Source organism: Schistocerca cancellata, chromosome 6 (assembly GCF_023864275.1).
Source record: "Schistocerca cancellata isolate TAMUIC-IGC-003103 chromosome 6, iqSchCanc2.1, whole genome shotgun sequence".
In the NCBI taxonomy this organism is placed as follows: Eukaryota; Metazoa; Arthropoda; class Insecta; order Orthoptera; family Acrididae; genus Schistocerca; species Schistocerca cancellata.
The window spans coordinates 629457263-629476639 of NC_064631.1; the positions used below are offsets into that span (position 1 = coordinate 629457263).

General features: G+C 41.6%; 1 protein-coding gene across 1 annotated transcript in view; it reads left to right on the forward strand.

Annotated features, from left to right (window-relative positions):
- LOC126088457 (immunoglobulin superfamily member 10-like) overlaps positions 1 to 19377 on the forward strand; it is a 349239-nt gene that overhangs the window by 34594 nt on the left and 295268 nt on the right. The window contains exon 3 of the mRNA XM_049906598.1: positions 19056 to 19157. Within this exon, the coding sequence (XP_049762555.1) occupies positions 19056 to 19157 (102 nt within the window). The remainder of the gene's footprint in view (positions 1 to 19055; positions 19158 to 19377) is intronic.

Below are 19377 nucleotides of genomic sequence, written 5' to 3' on the forward strand. Positions count from 1 at the left end.
ATCATGTAGAAGTAGCGAAACTCATGCCCCACAATTGTTTTATGAAAAAATATTGTTCCTCAACCACTCTACTACATTACTATGTTTCATATATAAGATTCGACGGATCTGTGATATAAAACCATTTAAATTGACACCTGAGAAATATACGTCATTAATTCGGGGCTTATATTACCTATTTATATCAACAGCATTCAGACATATGAAGCCCCCATTCACCTGACTTGTTTGTGAGTGTAAAGTTTGTACATCCGTACTGCACAGCATTCAAACCTTCTCGCATGATGTGCGCTGAGTTAATTTGCGCGCCGGAATAATGTGGCTTATTACAGTGCGGTTCAAAATAAACACGAGAATCCATTACGCACGTGGCTGCGTTTATGACAACAGTGTAGCAAATGCTTTCGCGTGTAACATAGCTCGGAACTTATGTAGTTTGTAGCAGAGATCATCAATCACCGTAAAACAAATTAGCCAGTCCCTTTGGCAACACAGTGTGGAGTTAAACCAGAGAATCAGTATAATTGTATAGCCCTTGTAAACCCGTGTAACGCTATTGTTTATGCCCTGGCATGAAGTAAATTACTTAATGGCGTGTTAACTCTAAACTACGATTGCTGGGTCCGTGTACCCTTGAAAATCTGTTCCATGCACTGGTAGTACCTCTTAGATTACGTATATCTTAACCGACGAAAACCGTCTATAAATAATCCTCTTGTGTTTTGCGATTCCCCACTCAGTCCTAACATTTTCTTTCTGTCACTTGTTTCTTCATTTGCTTGTGACTCAAATGGTTCAAAAGACTCTGAGCACTATGGAACTTAACATCTGAGGTCATCAGTCCCCTAGAGCTTAGAAATACTTAAACCTAACCAACCTAAGGACATCACACACATCCATGCCCGAGGCAGGATTCGAACCTGCAGCCATAGTGGTCGCGCGGTTCCAGACTGAAGCGCCTAGAACCGCTCGGCCACAGCGGCCGGCTCGCTTCTTGAAACTATTGGCCGATCTGAAAATTACTAAGGCTCACTGTGAATATGTTTCCCGTTTCAAATGTGGGTTTTCCGGTAACTGACTGTCGAAAGAAGGAAACTGCACTGTGCCTAGTACAAGTACAGCGGTGTTCAACCCATCCTGCTAGTTGGTGACAGTTTCGGCTTACTCTACTGTAGAAAACAAAAGGTGAAAGTTCTGTTTAATATAATTCATTTTCGATGACCACGATACTTACAAATGCACCAGGAAGCGTTCATTCCTGAGTTGTAAGTGCAAAAATGTTGAACTTCCTGAGTGTATATTGTGAACAGCTTTTCAACGTACCTAAAATTTACGTGAGCACCCATTCGGTTCCTGTTTAGTCCCAGTAGTCGTAGTGCTATTATGAATACTACTTCAGAAAGCATGTGACGAAAATAATGAAAATGCATTACATTATGGATTTCTCGGAATTGACTGACAGACAACCATTGAACTGCAAAGTCTCTGAATATGATTGCGTCATAAAATTAGTTATTCACATGCACTGTCATGCAAAATCCCATGAGAAATTATGGATTTCAGTTGTCTGCAGCTCAAACTTAAAAAAAAGCATATAAATCACGAGCAGTTTAATTGAAATCACATTGTTGCAGAAAACGATGCATTTATAATACGTGTTTCTTAACGTTGTCATTAATGTTCTGTTGCCTCTTCGGTATGACATCAGGAGGGCCGCTGATACCCATAAACGGTAGGCACTCTTGAAATTTTCTGTGAATATAATAGTGAATAAATACTTTAAAAAACTAGTTTTGTCAACCATAAAATTATCTTATTATAACAGTAGTACAGTAACGTCAAAATAGTATCAGAATGGTTGTGGGCACGATGTATGATTTCTGTAGGGCAACTCAGTCAATTAAAAAGAACATCAGCGTGTAATAAAAATTCGTTACTTGCACGAAATCCTTTTAGGTTTAAGATCCCAGCCAGATGGCGACTTAAATAACAACTAAATAGCCGAAAGCGGATGTTTCGACCGGACAGCTGTTGACTTTGGAGCGAGGATACTGAAAATGGCCCTTTCATACACTGTGTCCTAATTTGATTGTCACTTTGGACTCTAGGTGCCAGACAATTAAGGGCAGGAACTGTTCAGGGAGTAACAAAGTTAATCAGCACCAGAGTTACCTGAGCGCTTTGGGAATTCAATGGTGCGACACTCCTAGGTAATAAGACGTGTCCTGAATTGTGAATTGCAGCTGCCACACTGAATGCTTGTGGCAGCATCAAGAGCAAGTCGCAAGCATTCGTTTTCGCAGGAGGCATTTTCGACAGACGGCTTGATTCCTTTACGAAACGGTGTGACAGGTCTTCAATAGTCATAACCTAGTATTTGTGTCCGAAACCCAAAGTAGTGCCTAGTCAAGATGATCAAGGTAACCGAAACCTGAAGAGTGTAGGCGTTAAAGGGACAATAACACAAGTCACAAAAATAAAAAATGAAAGCTGCTTATGTGTTAGATGAGGGTTAGCTGCTTTCGGGAAGTAAAGGGACTAAAGAGACTGTTCTGACGTTGCGCTTGATAATGGAAGCAAGACTGAAGAAAAATCAAGACACGTTAACAGGGTTTTTCAACCTGGTGTAATTTGTTATGTTGTTTGCATTTTAACATAATTTCTTTGCTTCATCTAGTACGTGGTCATCAATTTTGATGTTCATTCTATCGCTTAATTCATTTCTGTTACTCTTCATCACTTTCGTGTCTTTTCGGTTTGCTCTCAGTGTGTACTCACTACTCTGTTAATTTCTTCCAACAGGTCCAGTAATTCCGCTTCGCTTTCACTGAGGATAGCAATGTCGTCAGCGGATCTTGTCATTGATATCCTTCCTGAATTTCAATCCCACTCTTGGAAGTTTCGTATATTTCCAGTACTGCTTTTTCGATGAAAAGTTGGACAGAAGTGGCAAAACAGCGTGTCGTTGTCTTCCAGATTTATAATTCGTGCTCTCTGTTTTTCGTCTTCCAGTCTGCTCCCCTTGGTTCCAGTACATATTGCATTTTTCCCTCTTTACCTGTAGCTCACAGTTTTCTCAGAATTTCGATGATTTTGCACCAATTTACATTATTGAATTCACATTTCGAAAGCCTCTATTCTCTTCTTGTCGCAAATGCTCATCGTCGTGTTTCACTTCTGTACAACGCTGCACTTCAGACAAATTCCCTCAGAAATGAGTTCCTAAAATTTAAATTTGCATTCAATCCAGGTAAATTTGTTTGCTTCAGAAAACCTTTTCATTCCATTACTCCGGCCATCGTTAGCTACTTTACAGTCCAAATATCAAAACTCATCTACTACTTTTAATCTCTCAGTACCTAATGTAATTTTCTCAGCATAGCCTGATTAAAGTCCATTTCGTTGCTCTACCTTCGTCTTACTTTTGTTAATTTTCACCTTATATCCTCATTTCAAGAAACTGATCCTTGATTGAACTGCACCGCCAAGTCCTTTGCTGTCTTTGGCAGAATTACAATGGCGCTTGCAAACCGCAAAGATTTTGTCTTTTTCCTTACTTTTAATTTCCGTTCCGCATTTCCCCTTGCTTTCTTCCACAGTTTGCTAAATGAAAAGATTCAATAACATCTGGAATAACCTATAACAAACTTCTCGCTCAGTGGATTTTACCCATGCTGCCGTCAGAAACTTAAGTAGGTTTTCCCCGCCAGCATTGTGAAAATCTTTCTCCAAATCTACACACACTGTCAATGTTGGTCTTTCACTCCTTAACCTATAATCTAAAATAATTCGAGTAAGGTCAGTATTACATCACATGTTTCAATATTTCTCCAGAACTCAAGTCTTCTGTGAATAATTCGTATTATAATTATACAACAATGACTTATTAAACTGTAAGTTCGTTAAAATTTTCATCTGTCATCACCTGCTTACTTTTAAATTGGAATTACTACATTATTTTTGAACTCTGGGGTTATTTCGCCTGGCTCATGGAGCTTGCACGGCACTTGGAATAGTTTAGAAATGGCTGGCTCCCCTAACGATATCAGCACTTCGGAATGAAGGTCATCCACTCCAGGGGCTCTGCTCTGGCTTCGGTCTTTCAGCGCTTAGTCTAATTCTTTTCGAAGTGTCATATCTCTAATCTTATCTTCATCAACGTCCTCTTCCCTTTCGGTAATATTACCTTCAGGTTCATTTAACTTATATAGCACCTCTAAATGTTCCTTCCACCTTTCAACGTTGCTTTCTTTGCTGGGTATTAGTCTTCCATCTAAGTTCTTCATATTCATACAGCTGCTTCCTTCCTCGAAGGTCCTCTTTACTTTGCCCGAAGTCTGTCTTACACCTAGTTATCCGCGCTCCTATTGGCTTACATTTGTTGTCTAGCCTTTCTCACTTAGACAATTCGCTCTGCCTGTCAGTCTCACTAATGAAACGTTTCCATATCCTTTCGTCTGCTTAGTTTGGTGCATTTCTTTTTATTTCTTGTTTCATCAATTTAAGTGAATATATCCTGTGATATCCAGAGATTTCTACAAAGCCTTATCTGTTTACTTATTTTTTCTCTGTTTCGTTGACTGTTTCATCTCTCAAAGCTACTCATTCGTCTTCGACCATATTTCTCTCTCTTTTATCAATGAATCGTTACCAAATGCTTTCAGTTATGTCCATGTCTCATACCTTCAATTCCATTCCTTTTTTGTAAAATCTTTTGTTTTAATTTACAGTTTATGATCAATAAATTGTGGTCAGAGTCCACATCTGTCTCTTGCAGTTTAAAATCTCGTTCCAAATTCTGCGTCTTGCCATTACATACTCAATATGAAAACTTCCAGTATCGCCAGGTTTCTTCCACATAAACAGTCCTCTTTCACGATTCTTAAACCAAGTGTTAACGACGATTAAATTAATCTGTGTGCATAATTCTGTCTGGCGGTTTTCACTTTCATTCCTTTAAGCCGGGGGCTTAAGTACCTTTGCGTCCTGGCTTATATTCCGCTGGTGTGTCTATGATTATCCGAAAGCTCAGCGACCTCTTGGAAAATGATGGCGTTGCAGTGTTACTAGTTGTGTGTTGTTTCCACACACCTGCACGTAGCGCTTGTGCTCCGTTGGGAAATTGCTTACAGATCTCTCTGTTTCGCTAGTAGAGACACAACAGAATTAATGCCCCAAACCTAGTGCCCGTGGGCAGTATAAATAGCCTCTATGGTATAATTTTGCTGTCCCAATAGTTATCAAATCTTTCAGGAGCTAAGAGATGATTCTTTGTATTTGCATGGCTTATACTTGCACGAACATTCGTTGACACAGCAAGTACAGAATTTTATCTTGGTCTCATTCACTCCTCATGTGAAACGGATACTGGTGTTGTTGAGCGACACATGTAGGGACGGATGCAACTGCCTCAAGTCGTATATGTGGCAATATCGACTTTGATATGATAACCTAGGATCTCGCGTTAGAAAATAATTTTTGTCTTCTCGAAGTGCACCGTGTCTGTCGTAATGTCAGCTGTTATTGCGCCTTCCGTGTGTAGTTTACAGAATAATTTGCTCCCCAACGCTCAAAAGTATTTCATTCAAACACAAATTTCCCCTAAAAACTACGAACATCCGTAAAGTGGATAACCTGTTGCGCTCAGCTTTTTGTTGAATTTTTTTCCTCTGCATGTATTTAATGCATACTGGCTGTTATCCGAATACACTAATGTTATTGTCAGATGCCATTAGGTTAAACCTATTCCTTTCCTGAGTCCCTGGTTACATATAAACTTCAACTTATGCGTTTCACGACTGATTAAGATATTCGTAGACCTTGAACAGATCTCATTAGGAAAAAGAAGAAAGACAGAAAAAAAGATACGCAAGGGAAGATTTAAAGCTGTCTAGCCACTACAGGAAAAAAACCTCACATCTCTCCTTGGTTAAAGAAAGATTCTCATTGCATAAAATCCGTCCATTCGCGATTTTTTGTTATCCACCAGCCACAATAAAGTAGCACGTACTGTACCGATGAACGTATGAAGTGTCACATGTTCGCTGCTCAAAATACAGTTTCATTGCGGGATTAATTTAACATAGGAATTGGCAGAAACAGGTACTTCTGGCTGCCAGAGTATCTGCACTATACGACATCATGAAAAATTATATTCTGCCGAGAAGGCAACGAAGAGGTTACCTGGTATGTTTTCATGCTTCTTAGTTTTTCCTACGATTTAGAAATTGTGAATTTCTTCTCACATCTTTCGACACCAGAGCATTTAGTATATTATTTTTTTTAAATTATGTTTAAAACTGTACTATCAGACTCGGGGACTCTGTTGATCACGTTTACGATAATTGTTAAGATTTTGAGTTGAATTTTGATACTAAATCAAGGTAAACAACTTGAATATGTCGTATCTATAGGACAAATAAATTTTTTAAAATGACTCTCCTAGTTTGACATTTTCAAATCTTTTTGATTGTAAGAAAATTTCACTGAGGGACAACATAACTGGAAAAGTAAAATTACTAAACGGTATTGTATGTTTCTAAGCTTTTTTTTCTTTTTGCCGAAATTAAGTACTAGTGTCCATTAACAATACAAAATACTTTTCATAAGGACCTCTGTATATCATGGTGATTATATCTGGTATTGGATTTCGAGTGATAAAAAGTCCCACTTAACTCAGCGTACAGGCGGAACATTACGTAAGGCAAATGTTGCACGGAAGTCGAAACTGACAGACACACTTTTAATAAAGATTTCTGATGAATTCACCAAAAGAAACCAATTCTGCAGTAAATTGTGTCTCGCTCTTGTGGTAGCAAACAACCCTTTTCAGAAACTTAGAAGACTTACATCCAAAGGTTTTCTTAAGAAGTACTGCATCAGTCTGCTCCTGCAGGGCCAACGTTGCGTAAAAATTATGTGGATTAAATTTACGCTGATGTATTGCACCGATTTCGAGAATATATTGGGGAGTCTTGTTTATGGATGTCTGATGTTGATGGCAGTCTTGGCCGGTGCAATGCCAATCACATTGTTATCAATTTGGACAAAGATCGAGGTCGAGGACTTATTTCATTTGTTCAAAGCAACTCTCAAAGACTAACCAGCAAAAGAAGAAACTGTACACTTTGTCAACAGTGGGCTGAAGGTGCAATGTCTAAATGGTGTGGATGAAACCGAGGTGTTGTAGTCTTCATTGATGCTGCTGAATATATGGTAGCAGCTTTTCAGTTGCTCCAATTATACCATCATTCCATGCTGCATGTAATTGTGTAGAACATGGTATCAATCGTATAACAGAGCAAGTAACGATTTCCCTATTTTTAAAAAAAATTAATGTCTACGGCAAAGAAAGTTGCTACTAAGGCACCATCTAAGATACAGGGATTTAAAGACCAACTTCCACATAACCCCTTACCAAGTAAATCTGTTGTTACCGCTATGGGACGTCGTTAGCAGCACTGGAATTCTACAGTAAGCATCTGCCAGAAGTCCTGAAGGTAACTGAAAATCCAGCGGAGGATGCAGCCACTGTCACTTCAGAAAAACAGTTGTTCAAAAGTCCCTCAGTCCAACGTGTCTTGGCTTATATTAGGGCCAACTGCATATTTATGGGAGGAATTACTTCCGAACTGCAAGGCTCAGGGAGAAATACTTACGAGAATATTTCTTTGCTGGAGGAAGTTAAAAAGAATATTAATGAAGCGCTAGGTCAGTTTCGAGATAATGTACGGGGAAAACTGAATAGTTTTGCAGAACACTGGCCTGAAGAACGGTTGAGCATCAACATACATACTTAATGGAAATATCAGCTTTTCCTATTGCAGAGGTTTTGTGTAACAAAAGCCGCCCTTCACTGTAGAATTTTTTCAACAAATAAATTAATGCTTAATGAGAAGCGCCATAGTTTTACTCTCGAAAACTGTAAAGACAACTACGGTCTAAATGCTTGATCCATTGGTTTATTCGGTATTTATTAAATTACCTATTACAATATTTCATCATGTGGCTATACGTTATTTATACTGTACCTTTATCTTGGAAAAACTAATAAATGGTTTGGGATCAGTTTGAACATTCAGGTAGTACAACCTTTGCTTTGTTGTACTACTGTGCTTATTTTCATTTTCCTTTTCTTGAATGAATATCAATACTCTCATATGTGAAGACAGTGTATTTTGAATTATGTATAATTTTAGGTCTGTATATATTCATATAACCTACATGAGGCGCTGAAAGCCTGTTCTAGGGCCCTGAAATACTCCTTTCACGACCTAAAAATCTGCGGTCCAGTTACTACGTAGCCATTTATGTCACGATCTCCTGGTTTTATTCTCCTCCCCATGCCTATGACTCTTTCTCTCCCCTAAACCGTTGAATTTAACATCTGCTTCTTGGGTATGACTCCATATTGTCGGGGTTGCAGTAGATCCATACCTGGAGATAAATATCGACCATCTGTTACAGAGTTAACCGTCGTTCCATGTACTAAAGACAGTATGAATCATTCAACAGCTCTCTGTCAATAAATGTTGAGTGGGATGTCAGTTCTCCCAAAAGCACGGAGTAGCACTTATGCTTGCTTGGTTAGTCGTCTCCAAAATCATCACCACTACCCCAACAACAAACTTAAAATCAGAGAAAACTAACCATTACAGCAATAAGGAATAAAGTCTGTTGCCCTACACAAGACAGTTTGTGATATACACTATTGGCCATTAAATTGCTACACCATGAAGATGACGTGCTACAGACGCGAAATTTAACCGACAAGAAGAAGATGCTGTGATATGCAAATGATTAGCTTTTCAGAGCATTCACACAAGGTTGGCGCCGGTGGCGACGCCTACAACGTGCTGACATGAGGAAAGTTTCCAACCGCTTTCTCATACTCAAACAGCAGTTGACCGGGGTTGCCTGGTGGAATGTTGATGTGATGCCTCATGTAAGGAGGAGAAATGCGCACAAACACGTTTCCGACTTTGATATAGTTCGGATAGTAGCCTATCGCTATTTCGGTTTAACGTATCGCGACATAGCTGCTCCCGTTGGTCAAGATCCAATCACTATTAGCAGAATATGGAATCGGTGGGTTCAGGAAGGTAATACGGAACGCCGTGCTGGATCCCAACGGCCTTGTATCACTAGCAGTCAAGATGACAGGCATCTTATCCGCATGGCTGTAACGGATTGTGCAGCCACGTCTCGATCCCTGAGTCCACAGATGGGGCGTTTGCAAGGCTACAACCATCTGCACGAACAGTTCGACGACGTTTGCAGCAGCATGGACTATCAGCTCGGAGACCATGGTTGCGGCTACCCTTGACGCTGCATCACAGATAGGAGTGCCTGCGATGGTGTACTCAACGACGAACCTGGGTGTACGAATGGCAAAACGTCATTTTGTCGGATGAATGAAGTTTCTGTTTACAGCATCATGATGGTCGCATCCGTGTTTGGCGACATCGCGGTGAATGCACATTGGAAGCGTGTATTCGTCATCACCATATTGGCGAATCACCCGGCGTGATGGTATGGGCTGCCATTGGTTAGACGTCTCGGTCACCTCTTGTACGCATTGACGGCACTTTGAACAGTGGAGGTTACATTTGAGATGTGTTACGACCCGTGGCTCTACCCTTCATTCGATCTGTGCAAAACCCTACATTTCAGCAGGATAATGCACGACCGCATGTTGCAGGTCCTGTACGGGCCTTTCTGGATGCAGAACATGTTCGACTGCTGCCATGGTCAGCACATTATCCAGATCTCTCACCCACTGAAAACATCTGTTCAATGGTAGCCAAGCAACTAGCTCGTCACAATACGCCAGTCGCTGCTCTTGATGAACTGTGGTATCGTGTTGAAGCTGCATGGGCTGCTGTACCTGTACACGCCATCCAAGCTCTGCTTGACTCTATGCCCTGGTGTATCATGGCCGTTATTACGGCCAGTGGTGATTGTTCTGGGTACTGATTTCTCAGGATCTATGCACCAAAATTGCGTGTAAATGTAATAACATGTCAGCTCAAGTATAATATATTTGTCCCATCAATACCCGGTTATCACCTGCATTTCTTCTTGTGTACAATTGTAATGGCCAGTAGTGTAGCTGAAAGTGCGGGCGGTTTGTGTTAAACGTGGAGACGTTATCAGCATTTATATCCGACCGAAATTTCTTTGGGGTTTGTGGAAGATCATTTGATAATATTCTGTACGGTAGTCATTGAATATTGGCAAACACGTTTAATTCAACATCTCTCTACGTTTAATCCTATGCATCGTTTTACATCTACTATGCAGTAATCTCTGTTCCTTTAGAAGTTTATTTATAGTGACTCTATACCGTGGAGGGTCTCTAACACTATAAACTGTTCTACTGGATACATATCTGTCTAGCGCATGGTCAACTATTCTTTTAAACTTGAGCCATAGTTACTCTACATGCTCAAGTACTATGCTAAAAATTTCAAGTTCCTCATTGAGATACCACACTACAGCTTTTCATCTAGTTTACTAAACACACACACACACACACACACACACACACACACACACACACACACACACACACACATATATATATATATATATATATATATATATATATATATATATATATATATATATATATATAATGTTTCATTTGCATTTGTCACTTAATCGTTGTTGCCTAACTGCTTCATGGTCACTGAAACCATCTGCAATGTGGACATCCTCGAAGAGATCAGGTCTGGTTGTTACCATTAGGACTAACATATCTCTGTCATGATTTGGATTCCAAACTATTTGTTCTAATTAATATTGATAGACGGCATTTAATAACGTTTCACGGGATTTCTTCTCACGACTATCACTAACAGAACTGCGATTTCCCCAACTGATTCTTGGATGATTATAGTCTCCGTAGTTGATTACGGCGCGATTGGAGAACTTAAGTACAAGAGGACTGAGCTTTTATCTGAAATTTTCGATTTATCAGGATATTAGTTCGATCAAATAAGAGTTTTACCCCCAAACTTGATAGTGAGTCTTGCAAAAACAGTCTCGCGTGGAGCTTCAGTTTCTATCTCAGTGGATTTAGGTGTTTCTTCTTCTGCGGCAAATGCATCTCCTCCATGCCCTTTAGCATATCCCTTCGGCATACACTTAAATTGTCCCAGAAAACCTCACTATTCTCAGTTTCTGTTTCTAACCGTCTTTGTGTACTTAATAATATGTGAGTTTCATTGCTTTCCAGGAAGGCTCCACACTCTGACACTTTGCAACGAGTGCTTCGGGTGTTACCTTCTAAGTTCTTAATACACTCCTGGAAATGGAAAAAAGAACACATTGACACCGGTCTGCCAGACCCACCATACTTGCTCCGGACACTGCGAGAAGGCTGTACAAGCAATGATCACACGCACGGCACAGCGAACACACCAGGAACCGCGGTGTTGGCCGTCGAATGGTGCTAGCTGTGCAGCATTTGTGCACCGCCGCCGTCAGTGTCAGCCAGTTTGCCGTGGCATACGGAGCTCCATCGCAGTCTTTAACACTGGTAGCAAGCCGCGACAGCGTGGACGTGAACCGTATGTGCAGTTGACGGACTTTGAGCGAGGGCGTATAGTGGGCATGCGGGAGGCCGGGTGGACGTACCGCCGAATTGCTCAACACGTGGGGCGTGAGGTCTCCACAGTACATCGATGTTGTCGCCAGTGGTCGGCGGAAGGCGCACGTGCCCGTCGACCTGGGACCGGACTGCAGCGATGCACGGATGCACGCCAAGACCGTAGGATCCTACGCAGTGCCGTAGGGGACCTCACCGCCACTTCCCAGCAAATTAGGGACACTGTTGCTCCTGGGGTATCGGCGAGGACCATTCGCAACCGTCTCCATGAAGCTGGGCTACGGTCCCGCACACCGTTAGGCCGTCTTGCGCTCACGCCCCAACATCGTGCAGCCCGCCTCCAGTGGTGTCGCGACAGGCGTGAATGGAGGGACGAATGGAGACGTGTCGTCTTCAGCGATGAGAGTCGCTTCTGCCTTGGTGCCAATGATGGTCGTATGCGTGTTTGGCGCCGTGCAGGTGAGCGCCACAATCAGGACTGCATACGACCGAGGGACACAGGGCCTACACCCGGCATCATGGTGTGGGGAGCGATCTCCTACACTGGCCGTACACCACTGGTGATCGTCGATGGGACACTGAATAGTGCACGGTACATCCAAACCGTCATCGAACCCATCGTTCTACCATTCCTAGACCGCCAAGGGAACTTGCTGTTCCAACAGGACAATGCACGTCCGCATGTATCCCGTGCCACCCAACGTGCTCCAGAAGGTGTAAGTCAACTACCCTGGCCAGCAAGATCTCCGGATCTGTCCCCCATTGAGCATGTTTGGGACTGGATGAAGCGTCGTCTCACGCGGTCTGCACGTCCAGCACGAACGCTGGTCCAACTGAGGCGCCAGGTGGAAATGGCATGGCAAGCCGTTCCACCGGACTACATCGAGCATCTCTACGATCGTCTCCATGGGAGAATAGCAGCCTGCATTGCTGCGAAAGGCGTATATACACTGTACTAGTGCCGACATTGTGCATGCTCTGTTGCCTGTGTCTATGTGCCTGTGGTTCTGTCAGTGTGATCATGTGATGTATCTGACCCCAGGAATGTGTCAATAAAGTTTCCCCTTCCTGGGACAATGAATTCACGGTGTTCTTATTTCAATTTCCAGGAGTGTACTCTCGCCTCTGGAGGGCATTGCTTTGGACACGTCTGGGTATCCTACAGCTGTCTGGAGTGATTGGAGAGTCTCCTAATTTTAAAATTCCTGCTCGTACGCCAGATGGAGTTAGTTTCCTGGGCAGCGGCGTCTGAAGTGTGATACACACCTAACCCATTTAACTCTACATTTCACAATCCTAACACCCAAGTCCAGAAAGTCGCAATCTATCTTGTTAATGAACGTTTGCAGTCTCTCTCTGGTTCATTCCTTACAATCGACACAGAACCAGTGGACCGCGATCAGTTCAGGGGACAATGCAGCAAATTGTGAGCTTTGTTGAAAAATATGTGTGCACGGCTGGTGTTCTCAACCCTTTCCGTCGCTCACTGGAGTTATCAAGTGTGATTTCAGAGCTCAGACGACAGGCGTCGTTTGTTCCTTACGTCATAATTGGCAGTTGGTTGCACCCGTTCCCTCAATGGCTGCAGGAAAAAAGTCTTCAGCATGTTTAATGAATACTCCAGGCGTAGTCTTTGTCTGCAAACTGTGTTCCTTTATCTCCCTTACTGCCATTTCTCTAAGGGGTACCATTATTCATTGTACGGGTATTACTGAACTGCCGACAACTATAGTAGACCTTACTCTTTTGAATCTACCTCCTCTTGACACAGGACAGAGCAGGTGAATTGACTACAAATGGCTTAATATCAGTATCATTGAAGAGGCTGCTTTTCGAACTAGTTGGTTACAGGGATCGATATAACGCCCTTACTTCTCCCTGGAGCCTGTCCACCCAGCTCTGGGCGCCTAAACCTGCCATTGTAACGCCATTTACAGTCAAGTGGACGAGTGTTAACAGATTCTCTAGTTCCTGAAGAGGAGACAGGATCCACAGGAGAGGTCAGCCGTTAGCACGAACTCCAGTTGCTTATGGTCTTCAAATAAATTACCTAGTGTTCGGTAAAAGCGGTCACAGTGGGACTGCATTGTGACTGGTGCAGTGTTTTACAGGACAGTGAACAAATAATTTTAAACTTAACCTACTGACTAGCTTTTAATCTACTGAACTACAAATATTAGTAATTCACTTTAAGTTAGGGCAGAAAAAGATTTCTATTAGGGCAACAAAAGACCTGAGGTGAAAACTACTAGTTTTGTAAAACTTTTTCAGATTTGCACTCCCCTTGAAAGGGAGAAACTAGACGTAAAACTGTATGTTATTTATAACACATACAGTAACTAAACCACAATCGCCTATTTGCTGCTAAACAGCTTCTGAACACGACAAGATAACTTCCTAAAATTCTCATATAGTGTGGTTCTTGACGTAGTAATACATTGATAGCCTAGATGAAGTAGTTTTTGGTTCATCTAGGTTTCGATATTTCTAAAAAAATCTTCTTCAGTGGGAGTGAGCCAAAACAAGGATTATCCCAAGCCATTTCTTTAGATAGCAGCTAGATTAGACAAAACGTACTTCAGAATTTCTGTCCACTGGTAAATGTTTTGCAGCTCGTTGTCTGATTTTTTTGAACCTCTTCATTTATATGTAAATAAACTTGCTAATTGCACGGATATTTTTTTACTTAGCTGATTCGGTGGCGTCCTTAAGATGAACGCTACAAGTCAGTGTATCTTAGTCGCAATCGAAAAAATTCTGGAAGACCAACAGAGCGCATCTTCTGCTTGGAGCTCCGTGTCATTCGCTGTAATCTACTGTTCCTTTCTTCATCGTCCTGACGGTGACCACTGTCACAGCTAGCGACAGAGCAACGAGTAAAATAGTTCAGGTCAATCTTGAGCAGCAGAGACTTATTTGGAACGTTTCCTACCGTTCTGATTCTTAAGGGAACTGTAAATGTACAGAAAATGCTTGCAACACTATAGACAGTGTGGCTAACTCTACATATAGTGTAGCTATAGACTGTAAGTTAGGCACCACGACGGACGTACATGTGTGTGAGGGAACGTAATGTTGAGTAATGGAGTACTGAAGAATTTAATAATGTGAGGAAGAAACAATGTTTAAATGGGAATAGTAGTGAATGCATTAAGTATGTTGAATTTCCTGGGGCAAAGCTACGTTATCAAATATGTATAATTGTACTGTGGGAGAGATTTTGTACAAGAGTGAGTCAAATGAATCGCTTGTAATAACAAATCGAAATTTCGCGCCGTTATCCTGTAAATTGGTATGTGTGCTACAAGCAGCATGCTGAATGGCCTGTAGGTGGAAGCATTGTGCAGACGCACACATACCGTCACAGTATCAGTATAAAGATGGCCGTCCCATTTGCGACTTACCCCAGGGAAGAACAGCGTTCTGTTATTCGGTTTTTGCGTAGTGAAGCTGTAAAACCTACTGAAATGCATCGACGAATGAAGGTTCGGTACGGTGATGCAGCAGAAAGTCTACGAATGGAGTAGGAAGATCGCAAATGGTGTGACTTCAGTGGAAGATGCATCTCGTGCAGGTCAGGCAGTTGCTGCAGTTGAAGCCATAGTGAAGGAAAACCGCCGAGTGACACTTAATTACATTCCAGCATGTTTACAGATTAGTCATGTGTCAGAACACCACATTGTGCATGATGTGCTTCAGTTTCACAACGTGTCTGCAAGATAGGTGTCACGGCAGCTGACTCCTGAAATGAGAGAACGACGTGTTGATGCTTGTGAAGAACTTCTTTGGCGCTTTGAACGAGATGGTGATGGCGTCCTTGGAAGAATCGTTACAGGTGACGAAACCTGGGTTCACTTCCACCTAGCGGAAGCGAAGAGAGCGAGCAAGGAATGGCGCCATTCCTCATCACCAAAACCAAAGAAGTTTCGAACAGAACCATCAGCAGGGAAGGTTATGCTGACCCTCTTATGGGACCAAAAAGGCGTCACTTTGGAGCATTATATGGCTAGAGGGACCACTGTCACCAGTGCATCATACACAGGTCTCCTAAAAAAATCATCTGCCGCCTGCAATCAAATCAAATCGACTTGGATTGCTGTCAGCAGGTGTCCTTTTGCAACATGACAATGCAAGGCCCCACACTGCCAATACAACAGTTGCAACAATCACAGATCTGCATTCAGAGTGTCTTTCTCATCCACCATACTCACCAGATCTTGCCCTAAGTGAATTCCATGTTAGGACCACTCAAAGACGCAATTGAAGGAAAGAAGTTCTGTTCTGTTGAAGAGGTACGCCACGCGGTGCATGAGTGGTTGCGCGGACTAAAAAAAGATTTTTTTTCTAAAGGAGTTTATGCACTTTGTAAGGCTGGAGGACTTGCATTGACCTTGGGGGAGATTATGTTGAAAAGTATTACAACTTTGTACGACTTCTCGACAGTAAATAATATTTAAAAAATTTTTAAAGTTTTCATTTGACTCACCATCGTACTTCTGTTAGTGATCAATAAACCGAGCTAAACTGTATTCACTTGCACGGCTTCACATTTTAAGAAACTAAACTAAACTCCGTCCTAGCAGGCCTCGGCGCAACGGTTCAGACCGACCTCCGTGCCTTCTTCAGCCGACACCTGCCTCGACACAGGTATGGAGCGGCACGTGGTCAGCACACTGCTCTCGCAGCCGTTGTCCGTTTGCGTGACCGGAGCCGCTACTTCTTACTCAGTTAGCTACTCATTTGACCTCACAATGGCTGAGGACTCTTTGCTTGAGAACTGGACTTCGCAGACTATAAAGGTCATGGTTTCAAGTGATAGCCTAGCCCGAGAGCGCTTAATGTAGGTGATATGACGGGAACATTTTTTATCGATGTGCCAAGGTCGTTGGCATTTAAGAGACTAGCACATTCCGTAATCAACCGAAGGAAACTTTAAAGGGTAATAGGCACCGGTAGTGAGGAAAAACTGTGCTAGTCAGTAACGCTTTCTTATTAGGTAAAAAGAACTTTCTATAGGTAGGATAGGCTAAATACTTGTTTATTGTCGACATCTGGTTTAAAGAAATTTTGCTGCCAACTTCTGCTCTTAACAATTTTTTTTACCAATAAAACATTTCGTTCCTTCTCATTTCTCAGCATGAGACAATTCAGCCTTATTATTAATCTTCTTCACTATCATTTCCTTAGGATTGGTAGTGTCACGACTAAGGGCCTCCACTCAACACAATATCCGTTCCTCTGCAGTTAATGCAAATTACAAAGGTTTGTTGTTCGTTACACTGATTAATCACCTGTTTCTAGACTTTCAATGGTCTTCTGTTACATACGGTTTTCTCGTATAACTCTTTGGTCATTTAATCTCTATTTCATTGGATGTCTAGTCTATTGTAGTATCCCGCTATTAAGAAACGTTGCCTTGTGGGATCGCTACTGCAGCTATGCATTGTGAAAAACTCTCCTGTCCCTGGATCCTCAGCATCTTGTCGGTCTGCAAAATTTTCTAAGGGCATATCTTTAAAAAGTGAGGATATGTTTCACGTCTTGCTTGTTTGTGCTCCAAAGCTAGCATAACGTACATGACGAACCAGAGGGAGTATAAGGCTATTGTAGTGTCTTGTTGGAGATACCCGTTCCGAAAGCTCAGCATTTTGTCATGAGCATAGATACATCTATCACTAGACTGCAGTCTGGCTTAAGTTTATGTTTCACTAATTGTGAGCACCGGCTTCCGCGTTGCGGTTGTCACATTCAATTAAATTGTTCTGCGTACGTGTCTATCGCCAATGTGCAAAATTCTTCGACGTTTCGGACACTATTGCTAATGGCCTTTCTCAGGACGTTTTGAGGATTTTGTTAACTATGTTATACTATTTTGTCAGATAACCACTGAAAGCAGTGAAAAAAATATTCGGTAATAGAGCAAAAATGCATTCGTCACAGATAGTAAGACTAAGGTTCACGGATGTCATAGGCCTAGTGCGTAGGAAAATTTCACATTAAGGATATCTTGAATTGAGGCAACAGAGTCAGTAGTTGGAGAGGAGGAAGTAAAAGTTAAACTTCATAATTAAATAATGAAGGCTGTGTAACAGTTTCTTTATATAACAATCAGGATACCCCATGGGAATTAATACCAGCTAAAATAATTTCAACACAACAACTATTCTAGTAAAATGGTGAAGGAGTTAAGGTGAATTTTTGTGAGACTGTACACCAGAAGCTCCGTATTGCAGTCGAGAATTTGTACTAGCAAGTAATGAAAGAATGTGTACTAGCAAGTGATGAATTTCACTGCTTCCTTAAACAACTATCGAAATACTACAATTTCAATCTTCTGAATCCGTAAAGTCGAAGAAAGTAACAGTAATCTACCATGAAGTACTTCTTACAATGCGTGCGTTTATTACTAAGCAATAATTCTGTTCATCTGAAAACGATATCTCATCTGTAATGAACACTGTAAATTGTTGCAGGCATATTCATTTTGATTACAATATGTCAGTAGACATTATTTGTCGTGCTCTAGGACAATGACACGCGTTTTATCCTATCTGGACGATGCACTCCTGCATGAACACAGTGTCTATGACAGTCACCAGTTAATGGATCTGTTGGGATATAAATCGTGTAGGTGTGTTTTTGTCCGTTCATCAGATTATCAGCTGAGTACAACGATGGTACACTCATCTACATAACAAACGGCATGCTTTAGCATCAACAAACCTACCCCTTTATGTGTCAGTGCAGAATGTAGCTATGACAAGCAGAATTTAAACAGTACATGTCAGCGATCACGAACGGAAAGCAGTTCTGTGCTACTAGCAACCATATCCCGACGGGAAATACTGATTCCACGTCTGTCGATTTACGGTCAGGAAAATTTTCACGTGTGGTCTATACGACTGTACCGGATAACCTATCATCGGATTATGCGTTTTGTTGCCAGGCTCACTGCATGAATTATTGATACTGTGATAGTTAGAAACATAAGGCTATTTTTCGGCATATGAGAAAAATTGACAGGTAACTGTGGCTAAAGAGATCATACAAACACTTATTCTCTTTAGAAGTAGGTGTGTAACACTGTGTGATAGGTCTGGATAAAAGAGGAGAGAGGGTATTTGTCATGTTGAATATTCAACTTTCTCGACCGTAATTACTCTTTACAGTCACTAAGGAAATATTGTTAACTGATGAAATGTAAATGGTTTAACTGCTTAAGGTACTAAACATTCCTCAGAGCGAATGTCGTACAAACACCTGAAAAATGCGTTGTAAGTTTCGTAACATTAAAGCTTCAGTATCACGTTGGAAGTAATTGCTAGCTGCCAATTATAGTCAGTTTCGTTCAATAGTATAAAGTGGAATTGCCTCAGCTGACGTACATTAAGAAGTAGCTAGATCTCCACTTAATGTTGTAACTAAACTACTATTAATGTTTCAGGTTTCCTGGATTCGGCGTAAGGACTACCGACTCCTCACTGTGGGTCTGGCCACATACAGCAGCGACGACCGATTCTTCACAGCGCATGTCAGAAGTCAGCAGGTAATTCCAGTCTCTGCATTCAAATTATAACTGTATCTGGTTTACTTTATACGTCTATTCGATCACCAATTTGTTGATACAGTGTTCCTTATTTGGAGCTCGTGAAGTTGAAGTATTACTTGAAGTCGTGTAATTCTGTAAAGATTGCTATCTCTGGCTGTCGCACCTAAAGATCTCGTCCTCGTTAGTAATACAGGAAGATACATTTGACTCTTTCCAC